A 13,636-nucleotide genomic window follows, 5' to 3' on the forward strand; every position below is an offset into this window, starting at 1 on the left:
AAACTTGGGTAGCAGCGAGAGTTTCCCCTTTTTTCTTCTGTTTAACTGAAATGAAAAACAGATCCCAGCGTGGGCACCTCGACCGTAAAACACATTAAAGTGGCACAAAAGCCTGGATCACAGAAAATAAACCAGTGATGCTTTCCCACTATTAAAAAATAGGATTGCCTGTTTAATTCAAACCCAGATCTCAGACACTGATTCGGGGGAAAAGGATCATTTTATGAACAAACCCTTTCTCAGCTCAGTCAAAGAATTTCATGATAATGTTTTGATATTTAAATAATACATATACCTTGTTGTACAAACACTGTATATAAAGGATGGACATAGACAGTGATGTCACCAGTTGGTTTGTGAAGTCTCATTATGAAGGTGGATACTTTTTAACCCTAAATGAGATGATCATTTAGAAATTCAACATCACTTTGTAATAGCGAATCTTTGAACTAACAATTGAAACAATAAAAGCACTTTTTTATTTTTTTTATTTTACTGAGCCCAAACATTTGGGATTCAAGGTCCTTTACGACATCATAGGAACCCTTTCGGTAACCAGAGGAGTCGCCCCCTGCTGGCCTATAGAGAGAATGCAGGTTTCATGGCTTTACTTTTTAGAAACAAGACCAGAGGCGAGGCCACATCCATCTTTTATATACAGGCTATGGGTTGTCTCACCTTGTGACTGAGCAAACTCATCTTTGTGACCTCCTGCGACCTGGGTGGCAACCATGACGACAATGAAAGTGCAGACCAGACCAGTCCTCCATAGCATCTCCATGGTTACTACAGTAGTTGCTATAGTAACAAAATTCAGTGCAGTGGTCCCCGTGCCTCTGTTCCAACATGTCTCCTGCCCTCTCGGATGCCCCGTTGCCTAGCAGAGGGACAGCTCAGCGCTCTGCTGGGCCATGGCTGCAAAAGATCGGAGAGCCAGCAGCGTCTTCGGCGTTTTGTCAGCAAGAGGTGATGGACCCTGAAGAAGTCCTCACAGAAGTGGAAAACACCTAGACGGGTTTCTCAAGGGGCTCAGCGGCAGTGGTGGCTTCACACCCCTCTCCGTTTGCCTGCAGAAGAGAAGCTGTTTAGTGACTGCAGGAGGAAGGCCAGGAAAGGGTTTGAAAGGGTGGGGAAAGACAAACTTAGGCTCAAAGACGAAGGAGGAACAAGGGAGACACAGTAAAACACAGACAGAGGGAGAGCATGAGATCCCAATGACCCATGCAGTTCCCAGTCTAACAAGGCAAATCTACCCAGTTCATATTCAAGGACTGCCCAGTCCTCCATTGTTCCTTGTGATAATCAATCTTGGCTTTAGTAAGGGTAAGTACCCAGTCTTTCACTCTGGTGACCAGCGATAACAATAGGTCCCAACCTGGGGCCTCTGAGGACCCACACTTTAAGCTGACTGTCCACCGGAAAGAGTTCAAACACAAAGGAGGCCATTGATCTCGTAGAAAGCTGTGCTCGGTGCCCAAACGGGGCTAGGAGTGGGTATTATGTCAGAGGGTCTGAGGGTAAAATGAGCCAATTTGAGAGACGCAGCAGGTTGCCATCACCGCTACCCTGCCTGACTCTGCAACCTGCATGGCTGAGCGACCCACTGGCTGGTATCCAGCTTACTAACTGGCCAACTAACTAGCAGACCGATGGTGTGAGTGCCTATACATCAACCAGTGTTGATATTTGGAGCACAACACGGACAGATAATATCGCCTTTTTCTGAATCCGAGGCCCCTAGTTTAAGAAAATAAATGAATAAATAATAAAAATACAGGAGCAACAATAAGACTTCAAAAACAAACATTCAAATTTGATGATTTCTTGCTTCCCTCACCACCAGCCCGTTGTGGCAGACAGCCGCCCCACAGTAGGATAAGCAGCCCACATTTCTTTAGGTTGTAGACTTCAGCTTCAGCCAAAGCTGACAAAAGACCTAATGCTGGTGTTTCATGTGGCCTGTGCACAGCAGTGGTACTTAACAAGGCTTAAACCTTTAATTACAGCAAATGAAAGAAGGCACAACAGGAAATAAAGGACATGATTTGCACAGTAGTGAACAAAGCCAGTTCTGAGTCAGCAGATGACAGCTAGTGTTTTACCCTGACAGATGTGACTCTATGAACAGAAAGCTTTTAAGACCGTATGCAGGTAAAAGTTCAGCATCACAAATTTCTTTCTTGTGTCGTTCTTTTCCACACCACTAATTTAGCCGTCGAGTGCTATAAATAATCCTCAGGCTCTTTTTTTATTATTTGTGTCCTTTGAGACAAACATGCAGCAAGATTATAATAACAATGGAAAAACGACTTCCTCATCCACACAGTACCCATTACAAAAACAAGAGCGGAGCCAGGAATCGGCAGTCACAGTTTCATGGGTGCCCTTCTCTCTCTTTTGACTTGAGTTTCCTGGCTACATATTGCAGTGTCAGCTAAAAACCCAGCCCTATCCTCCAGTAAAGTCTGCCCACCCAGCTTTACTCTTGTCCCAGCCCTGCTAGCCTCCCTCCCTCAGAGCTGTCTGGGGAGAGAAGAGCGAGCGGAGACGCCGCACTGGCCCAGATGGCTGGCGGCTAACCAACTGCAGCCAAAGGTAATCGGAGGCAGATGGGAAACCTTTTGGTGACGAGAGCAGGGGGAACAAGTTGCCTCCTGCAAAAAAAAGAAAAGGAGGAGGGAAAAAAAAGCCAAGTGCAGAATCTGAAGGCAATGAGAGAGGGAAAGAGAGGGGAGTGTAAGCTATTCAAGCCAGCTGGGAGAGCCATTCTTGAGTGTTAATACTCTAAACTGAGTGTGGAGGAGATGAAAGGGCCCCTAATGTGGCTCTTGCTTAATTTCACACAGCGACGGGCAGGTACAGTTCAAAACTAAAAAGAAAGAAAGAAAGCTTGCTTTAAAAACAATGAGGGGTCTTTGTGCTGTTGCAACTTCCCTCATATATGGAACAACTAAAAGTCTTTCTCCCCTCCCTCCCTCCCTCCTCCGGCTTTCTCCCAGTCATTTCCTGCGCGAGCCAAGCTCCCTTTCCATTTTCATTACTTGTTTCTGCACAGCTCTCGATTTATTGTGGGCTTATTAGACTTGCTATCAAGTGCTTTTCATGACCACTACATCTCCTCTTGTTTACTTAAGCCAGAGAAAGAGAGGAGAGATAGGACCCCCCCCCCCCCAACACACACACACAAACTAGTGCTATTCAAATACAACTGCTAAGAAAGATTTGTGGACAGGCTTCACACACACCACAACACGCATGCACCGCCGCGCACACAGCTCTTCTGGTAAATTATTGCTACTCTGGAAATGCGGCTAAATTAAGAGAGAGCTGTCTCGCAGAGGTGACGGCGTTGTACATCTTCCCCGGCCTGTTGCGCAAAGCTTTCCCTCTGGGCTGTATCACTTGTACGAAATAAAAAGCGTATGTTTGTCAGGAGGCCAGGCCGGGACTCTCCGGGGTCTGGGTTTTGCTTGGATGGATATCGACCGTATAGCTCTACAATCGCGGCCAAAAAAAGAAAAGGGAAAGGAAAGGGGAGGGGGCTCCGAGCCGGGCCACACAGCTTCCAGGGCTATCAGAGCTTTGCAGAGGAGAAAAGAAAGGGGTCGTTGTTACCAAGAGAGAAAGGAGTTGGAGCGCACGGGATAATTAGGTGGGAATTTAAGGGTGGGCCAAAATACTCAAGTGTAATCAAGTCAGTGGACCCTGAGGCATATTGACACGTCACTTCTATTTTTTTATAATCTGATCATCTACTGAACACTGACTGGTGCGTTTTTATAACTGTGTTTAACAGGATGGATATTCCTTTTTCATACTGCAGCCTAACTATGCTGTCCTTGTGTCTAACCACTGCCAGGGAGAGTGCAGCTATCCGAAAACTAGCACGCTAATCAAAACCATATGACCGGTCTGTGTCGACCGCACAGATGCTAAGTGTCCCTCAGCTCAGCTTCAAGTCTGGGACAGCACCCCCACCACTGCCACTACTCTCTCTATATATATATAGTCTCCACTTTGGTCAGCAGAGAGCACACGAATCAGCTTTAGGTTGAGTTTATTATTTCATGTAACTGCACGCCACAGTTTCTCTGTCCAAATGAGACCGTGAGGGAGCGAATCGCGCACATCAGCGTCCGTCAGCCTCAGCATCAACTGCGCACTCCTTGAATAAATAAAAATAAGTCATGATCACCATCAACATGAAGCCTGGACAGGTGACAGAGAGGGTGGAATCATATCTCAGATTAAAATCTCTGGTAAAAATAAATAAATAAATAAATAAGGCAGAAGAAGGAGAAAAATGCAGGCATTCCTTTCTCTGTTTCCCCAAATAAACAGTGTGCAGATGAAAAGTGGGAACATAAACAGGCCGGAGAACCTCGGATGTGCTCCCCTCACTGAAAATGTCCCTCTCTAAGTCTGAAACAATATTTAGTGAGAGAGAGAGAGCTGACTCGACACGGAGTGAGTGAACCAGCGCAGCACAGATGGCAGAGGAGGCTTTTCTCTTTCTGTCTTTTATCTGGTTTACGACTGACAACAATCCAAAAAACACCAAAAATATTCATTACGACAGGCAAAGCCTTACATTTGCTGGAATCTTTAATGTTCAGCGTTAAAATGATTGCAGAGCTGAACTGACAGAGGCTTGCCTGTCAGTTCAGCTCTGCAATCAAGAAAAGAAGAAAGAAAGAAATTGAAAAAATGTGCAGGTTACAGAAAAGCTGTGCAGTTCTGGGAGGCACCGACCTGACCCAGGACAAATAAAGTAAATTTGCTGTCCTAATAGAGGCAGCAGCCAATTTAAGGTTACTATGAAGTTGAATGAGTGCTACCAAAAAAGGAGAAGGAGGAGATTTAAACACAAAAGCATCACATGTGGATGTGAAGAAAAGGAGAAGTGTGCGTAATCTGGTAAAACTACACATCCACGTTGCGTTTTTTATGGGAGCAAAATAAAAAACTAAAACTGTATCTGTGTGTGCTAAAGAATATTTCTGCAAAATAATAATAATGATAAAAATGTTGCACGGTGATCAGGAAACCTGCACATCTGTCATTCGTGCTGTTTGGACGTGCATGTGCTGATATGTCACACAGCCAATGATTCCACATCTGTGTCTCTAAACCTGTGCTCGCCCCTCTGTTTATCATAATGTTACATATAGTCTAAATATAGTACACTAGCAACAGTCTAAATGTTTTCCGTGATAACACTTTAGCAACTTTAGAAACGGGCTGCAGATTTAGTGCGCTTTGGAGCAACTGCGAGTAGCGCCCCCAGCCGGCGAACGACACAACGCCACCATTCACCAGGTACCTGATGTCCGCTGACAGCCACATCATCCCTTCAGCAACACGCAGACACAAACACAGACACACAAACACAGACGCACACCGTCTTGTCATCAGCTAACAAGGAGACCCCAGCGCTAATAAGTAAGAACTCCGAAGAAGAAGAGAAGCAACTCACGGACTCGAGGTTTTAGGAATAGTACAAATCCCCTAAGACAGCGTGAGGCTCACGTCCGCAGAGGTGCACCTAATGATCTCATGACAGCAAGAGCCTCACTAAATATGGGCGACATGCAGTGTTTCTGCAGGAAGGAGCGGACAAGAGCTTAGAAGAGCCAGCATCATGCCAGGGCAGTGCCTTTCCTTCTTACAGAGCTGTGCATGAGAGAGAGTGGAGCCGAGCTCGGTGACCTACCTTCCCGTGTCCCCGTGCAGAAGTTTCCGATGTGAGTCTGTCCTCAGCAGCCGAGCGGAGAGGAGGCGGTGCCGGCAGGAGACTGAGGAGACTCAACTTCTTCCACTTCCACAAGCGGAGAGAAGGAGTCTTGTGTCAATTTCCCCCGTGGTAAAAATAGAAGCGTCCGGGAGCAAAAATTTCAAAATAAAGTTTGTCTTGGCAGGACTCCACAGTTGGCAAGGGGCCGATGAGAAATACAGAGCTGTGGCCAAGATAGCTGATGTTGGTCTAAGACCTTTACGCAACTTTGTATCACGCATACCTGTAACCCGTGAACACTGTGCATAAAAATGTGGTTGGTCAGTTTGTGTTTTCTTTGCGCATGACAGACCTCAGACTGAGTCCAGTAAAACAGCTTAAATAGTGGCTCAAGCTCGAACTGTTTTAGAAGCAGAAGCAGAAGGCGTCTAGTCCTCCTCACTGAGCATACTGTTTGGCTGTTTTCGGACCGGAAATCCTATAAAATGCTTTAAATAAATAAATAAATCCTGCAGATTACACCACTTCGTGGAAATCTGGCCCTGCTCAGCTCGATATAAAAAGAAGTCTGACAGGTCTAAGCTCAAATAAATCCTATTTTTTGCGAGTTCTTGAGCGCCACAATCTAACTTTGACCTCTGAAAAGCACAACTCGATTAGGAGCCTGTGCTTTCCACACTTTGTTTCAAGGAGCTCTTGTTGTGGTGACTTTTAAGAGGTCATTCTTGGGGCGAATTACCCACACCTGCTTTGGGGGTTCAACCTGGTGATCAGTTCTACAACTTCAGTCTGAATTCGACCAAATTAAACTGACTTCTTGCTCCGATTAGGACATGGCTGAAACTTCCTACCTGTAAAATGCATGCTTTTATTTTGTAGGAAAACATTTTCCTCTGTGGTTTCGTTTTGTCTGTTTTTGCAGGACTGGATTCAGCGGGATCCTGCTGACTCGGTGCCAGATCTGCAACTCCAAAGAAGCAGCTGCAGCCGCTGCAGAGGTGGGGGTTGAGTGTGTGTGGGGTTTGCTATCCCTGCTGTTGGTTTGGTGCTGTGGGTATCGCACAGGTGCTGGAGTGGAGAGTAGATGTCTGTTATGTCATGATGGCAATTCTCCCTCAACACAGTATCCTGGCTACACCACAAGTTCTGTAACTTAGACGTGTACATGTATCTATACGTGTAACGAAGCGCAAGTTTGGGCTTAAATTGTCAGAAATAAATGTGTGAAATTACATAAAAAGTGCTCCAGGTCATTGCCCAGACTGTCCTGTGATTATAAAACAGGTTTTTGTTAATTCACAGAAATATCCTGGGGATTTTTTTTTTTTTAATCTATTATGAAAAACATAAATTTCTAGAGAAGACGGTTAAAAAAGTTAAATATCTGTCATTTAATTGTTTAGTCACAAGTTAATTACTTTAGTAAATGGGTTTGGGGTCTTTATCAGTAGGAAATGCTGTAAAACCTATAAAAATTCAGCTAAAAGACCAAAATTTATCCCAGAAGTCTCCAGCAGTTACCTCGGTTGCCTAGCAACCACTCACAGTAAAAACCTCAAAGCTTCCTGTAAAATATCAAATTAACGCTTTTACACATTTAAAAAATTCTTTTACATGTGTAGAAATTAAACAAAGAATGTAACATGAATGTGCTTTTGGATGTTACACCAGCTACATATTTCCCTCCCTCTAGTCTTTTTGCTGCTAAGATACAACGCTTTGAAAAAGTATTTGCCCCCTTCCCGATTTCTTTTGCTCCCTTTTGGTATATTTGTCACACTTACATGTTTCACATCATCAAACTAATTGTAATATTAGAGAAAAATAACCAGAGTAAATACAAAACAAATACTCCAACCCTACCCGGCCGTACGTGAAAAGTCATCGCCCCCTAAATCTGACAGCTGGAAGAACTGCAGTCAAGTGTTTGTGATAACTGACAATCAGTCTTTTACATCACTGTGGAGGAATTCTTCGCCAAATCTTCTTTGTAGAATTGTTTGAATTCAGCCACATTAGAGGATTTTAAAAACACGAAAAGCTTGTTTAAGTTCATGCCAACACATCTCAATTGGATTTGAGTCCGGACTTTGACTAGGCCTCTCCAAAACCTCTTTTGCTTTAGTCACTCAGAGGTAGACTTATGATGTGTTTCGGATCACTGACCTGCTGCATAACCCGAGTGATGGCTGGACATCCTCCAGCAGACAGCAGAATCCAGGTTCCATCAATTACAGCAAGTCGCCCTGAAGCAGCAAAGCAACCCGAGACCATCACACTACCACAGCCACCCCAAAAACCGCTTTTTGTATTTACTCTGGTTATTTTTGTCTCTATTTAAGTGTCACAAATATGCCAAAAAACTAAGAAATCAGGAAGGGGTTACTGTTACCCTAGCTATGACTTAACCTTTTAACCTTTAATGTATTTTATAATTTTAACAATTCATCTAAAAGACTATCGATATAAAGTGTTTTGTATATATTGTAAACATATGTACACAAACATATGTATGTTCATTTTGGACAGCACCTGGCCAGCTGTCTTTTCTGCTGTCTCCACTCTTTATATTTAAATCCTATCAATTCATGGGACAGTGCCAGCTGACTGCACGTGTTCAGCTGTCATGTGAGAATGTGAAATGCAAAAACAGATAAACAGACGGAGCATTGCGCCGTAAACAAGGGGAAACTCATGATGGTCAAATGTCATCTATCTACAGGTGCTGAAAAATAGGTCAGCGCCTTGTGTAAAACCACCACTTGCTATTTTACAGCTTTTGCATGGCTGACTTTGTATAAATAAATAGGATGATTGCAACATGAAGAGAAGACTGCTCGAAGAACGAGGCCATCATTTTAATAATTAGGCATCCTTAGATGTAGGTTTAGGGCAAGAGGTGCAAAGGCCTACTCAGACCACCACGAGCATGAAGCGGCAGACGGTCGGTGACTAACACCAGCCTGGGGCAGTTAGGCTGATGGTGGTGCAGAAGTGCGGAAGACAAAGAAGATCGAGCATGCAAATTTTTGACCTTTAACATGTAAGATGTTACTTTGTTTATTCTATGGACAGAGGAATCTCTTTCCCTTTGTTCATGGGCTAAGTAAGTGCATCCTGACTCGAGTTCAACCAGCAGACCAAATCGTTTTCATCTCGAAAGCAAAAAAGAGGAACTCCCCAATAATGCTGGTTTATTCTTCTAATATTAATTCACTGTTTCGCATATTCAGACATGGCACTGTACAGATTGTAATATATCAGCTGGGATTTAACTTAACTGAGAGGCTCACTGGTGACAGTCAAACTGAAATCAGCCCTCCACGCATGCCATTTGCCGTTTTGCCTGTGTGTGGGTTTGTGTGTGTGTATGTGAGTGTGTGTCATTGTCTCTAAACCCTCGCGTCTTCACAGCACCTTACATTTCTGTCAGATCAACAGATATATCTTTGCCTCTGAAGCAACAACACCGCTCTGCGTCTGCCTGGAACAACAGTGCTCTGTAAGTTTTTTTTTATATCTGATTATGTAACAACAGACTGTGTCGTATTGGTTAAACTGGTTAGTTACACTTATGTATATACTTGTGTCTTGTGTGGAAAAACACAACAGCCCAGTAAGGTGGGTGAAAGTAAGACGACCTGAAGTCTGAGCCTGAGAAGTTGCTGTAATGCAGTTATACAGACAAAAAGCTGCAAAGGAGTTTGAACTCGATGTGCTCGAGAATTCACATATTTGAGTAAACGTTGATTTAATAGCAACATGAGGCCATGAAACACGTGAAAATGTAGTTTAGCTATTCATTTACAAAGTTTTTGATGACTTCAGTCCAACAAGATCTAATCGATCAGTTAAATTTAATTCCAACTGAGGTTTGTTTTATATTCACAACTATATAGAAACAGTCAAAAAAAAGGAGAATAAAAGAGTGCGTGCACCGCAGTCGGCCGCGGCATTGTTGCTCTGGCTCAGAAAAGCAGTCATTACATGCTCAAAACATAAATAGCTGCTTTCATTGCGACTTGGAATAGAAAACCAAAAAAAAATGGTGTAGGTTTTAAGACACCCAAGAGGTCCGTGTGTGTCTGTGATCCCTTGTAACTGTTCTTAAAATGACTGGATGTATTTTGGGTGCTGCACTGAGGCATATCTGCTACATGTGTCGGCCACAGTCGGACAGAATCGGTTTGGACGAGCAGAAGATGAATTTTTACGTGCAGAACGGGCTCTGTTTAACTCACAGTGTGATATTCAGAGTTTTAGCATAGTTTATTTTTAGATAAAGACACGGTTGACACAAACACTCATTATAGTGAACAGAAATCAAAGTAGAGTTATTGTTAAGAGGAATATAAATCTCTCTTTGAATGCTAATGAATCCTACCTGAGGTAGGCCTGAACAGTTAATGTGATTTAATCACATCTTGTCAGGTTATTTCCCAGGTGCTGTACAGACTTTGGAAAACATAAAGCAGATAACAGGATCTAACAACAACTTTTTTCCACTGATTCAGGAAATAATGATTCACTTTGGGGCATTTGGGCTCCTGATTTCAGATGCACTTTCTTATCCAACTCCACCTACACGCTTCGAACGCTCGCTCAGTTTTGTTGGAAAAATAATTTCATATGTGACAGTTAAAGGGCACATTGTCTGTTTTGAGGTGCCTACACAGTCTCGCGCATTGATGTATGTACAGAGAAATGCTTCGAGTTGCACAGCCATGAGCTAACTTCCTGATATCACAAAGAAAATAATCATGACCTAAAAACTCTAAATAGTTATCACTGCTATGCTCTTGATTTAATATCAGTGGGTAATCTACAGAAAACAGAGAGGCACATCGACTGTCTGAGCTCACGCTGGTGCGTTCGTGCGTGATAAGGACCAACACTGTTCTGGTGATTTGCTTTTTGTCATGTTGTTCTCAGCAGCCAGTTAAGCAGCTATTTGACTGATCGCTATTTACACCAAGCACGTTTCTGCCTCTTGTCGGGTTCCCCACTTCAACACTGTGACTGTGCCCACATATTAATAATATTTCTGCTGTTTAAATGAGCCGAGGAGGAGTTTACACTCAGTAACACAAATGGTTTATTTTTCTAAAACCTGTAGCTGTACTTGGTTACCACGCGTCAGACTGACACATCTGAGAAAAGTACTGTGAAGAATAACAGTGACTGTGATGACGCGCTGGCTTTTCTTTGCAATAAATGATCATTTTCCAGGTTTTCTGTGGGCCAGAAGCCCCTAATTCATCTTATATGGGTCAGATTACAGGTGTGTTGTGACAGCTGGGCCACACTAGGCTTGGTGTGACAGATGTCAAGCTTGTCTACTGAGTATTATTATTGTCTACTGAGTATTATTCCCTGTACAACGCATCCACTTAACACACTGTTTGCTGCTACAACTACACATGTTTCTTTTCCAAATATTTATTTATAAGTGACTTATGTATGTATGTATGTATGTATGTATGTATGTATGTATGTATGTATGTATGTATGTATATATTGTACTATTCTTAGTTAGCGTATTGTCTGTCTTGTCTTAATGTTGGTTTAAAATGGAGCACTGTAACAAAAAATAATTTCCCCCAGGGATCAATAAAGTATTCTGATTCTGATTCTGATATTAGGCTAGATCTAGCTTACGTAGCATTTGCTAGCGAGCCATAAGTAGCCCTGCTATCTGGGTCCAGAGGCCACAATGGGGTTGGGTTTTTTTAAATTATTTTTTAAATATTTCAGCAAAAACTGTTTAAAAAAATTAAAGTCCTCTTCACTTTTGTCAACGACGTCCCCATCTTCTTCCTCGTTTAGTTCTTCCTTCACATTAGCACGTGTTAGCACGCTAACGCACCCAGCTAAAAAAAAAAGTTGAGGACTGTAAACGCTAAACATGAGCACATAACGCTGTCAGCTCTAAGCGCTGCTCTGCCTTCATGTCGAATGTGTTTCCGCTGCTAATGTTTACGCTTCCTAATTGTAGTTTACTTGAATAAACACTTGACGCTTGCGCTGAGGTCGCCTTTAAAAGCTCGACCTCGTTGCTTTTATCCGAGCGCAAATGGTTTGAAGATGTCAAAGTATTCGCATAGTCTGTCGAAGCTCGTGCGTCCGAGCACATAATGTTGTGGCGGGTTAGCCATTATGACAAGATAGAAATGGTGAACCCACCGGAAAGATCATAATGGCCGCCGTGTTTCGTTTCGCTCTGTCACAACCCCCGTTATCACTGCCATCTAAAACGATAACCTGGAGCTGTGAGTCTGCCGAGAACAGACGAGTTTGACCAAATGACAAACACAATCAGGTTTTTGATTCCTATTTAATTGCATTTACTCTCACACCAGAAAACTTTCTCTCTGTTCTCTGTGGAAAACGAGCGTTCAGGCCTCGAGAGCTCGTGTCGAGTCCTCGGCTTGCTGAAAACAGAGTGACTCATAGGACTCTTTTTTTCCACCACTCATTGGGTCAATCACTATCTGCTTACTCTGCAACACTCTTGTACCAAAGTATTCTTTGCACATCAGAGGGAATTATACACTGCATGCAAACAGTTTCTGTGTGTTAGTCCCGGGCGCTGCATGAAAGACACCCCGCAACAGTGTGGGTTCAAAGCTTGGCTCAGGAACCGTGCCATGTGTCGCCTCATCTCCCGCCAGTCTTTGTTTTTGTTAAATAAAAAGAGGGAGGGCGGAGAAAAAAGAAAGAAAGCACCAAACTCTTAGTTTATAAAGAGCACACACAGAGCCGGGACTTGGCTTCTGCTGTTGTTGGACCTTTTAATGTTTTGTTGGAAAGCCGTCAGTGTTTTGGTTAGTTTGGTCGTAAATTACAGCAGCATGGCTAATATGCTTGTCACGGTCTGTTAAAGGGGGTTTGTTATTAAATTCACTTTCCCTTTCAGTTTGCTCAAGTAATATCACAGAAGTTGATCATAAATTTTGAGCTGCTGTATCACCGCGCTACCCACTTAAACGCCCCACAGTGTATGGGGAATTTAAATGAGAAATGGGGAAAAAGAATAGAGTCACCTGCATCCATTTATAGACTTTTTACAGGAGTAGACCTCCTTTCTCAACACATACACAAACAAGATGCAAGTCATTTATTGTTTATCTATAAAATATCAGAAAGTGCTTACATGGAGCTCAAGTTGATGCCTTTAAATTGCCTTTTTTGCTCTCAAAGCAGTCTAAAATAAAAAATAATTAAATGTACATTAATATAAAATAATGCAATAAGCAAATTTGCACACTAAATTTAAGCAGAATGGGGTAAAAAAAAAAAAGAAGCTTATTTTAGCTTTAAAGTCAAATGACAGCAAAAAGATAAACACCTTTCTGCATTAAAAATAAAAATAAACTCCATAATAGTTATTCCCGTGTGTTGAGATCGGATTAGGTGGTGCAGAAGTTGAATAAACGTATGAACAGTTAGTCTCCATTCGTTAGAAAAACAAGTTTTCCATGTGCTGCACATCCATACTGACTAAAATAAACACCTTTTAGGTGCAGATCATGAAGCGCTCCAGCATTGCTGCTCATGTCTAGGCGACATCCATTTGTCCACACTGTAGGGTCTGGTCTTTGTTGTGGCGTTTTGGAGGTCATGCTGCAGTAAAACCTGGTTTCTTGTGGCAGTCGTATGTTGCTGTTTGGTTGTCCACTGTTGATGTGGGAAGCAGCTCAGGTATATAACCAGGAAGCTGAGGTTTTGCACTTTTTATTTCACATAGTGTTTAAAAACATGTTATATGTTACGGTGTAAGAAGTTAAATTACAGTAAAGTAGATTTGCCAGCTTTTGGTAATCACACCTCCTGTTTTACTGTAAGTAACTTATGGCACATGCTGTGTATGTCAGGTTTTAGGTTTATAATTTCATCGTTATA

At 42.7% G+C, this 13,636-nt stretch overlaps 1 protein-coding gene across 3 annotated transcripts in view; it reads right to left on the reverse strand.

Moving 5' to 3' along the window:
• adamts10 (ADAM metallopeptidase with thrombospondin type 1 motif, 10) overlaps positions 1-860 on the reverse strand; it is a 51,623-nt gene extending 50,763 nt beyond the window's left edge. For all 3 annotated transcript variants that reach the window (XM_085375778.1, XM_085375779.1, XM_085375777.1), the window contains exon 1: positions 679-860. In XM_085375778.1, coding sequence (XP_085231904.1) covers positions 679-781 — 103 coding nt within the window. In that variant the 5' untranslated portion in view covers positions 782-860. The remainder of the gene's footprint in view (positions 1-678) is intronic.
• Positions 861-13,636: the final 12,776 nt, after the last annotated feature.

Source organism: Diplotaxodon limnothrissa, linkage group LG17, assembly GCF_057381915.1.
Source record: "Diplotaxodon limnothrissa isolate DT_005_m linkage group LG17, D_limnothrissa_male_GT1.1, whole genome shotgun sequence".
NCBI lineage: Eukaryota > Metazoa > Chordata > Actinopteri > Cichliformes > Cichlidae > Diplotaxodon > Diplotaxodon limnothrissa.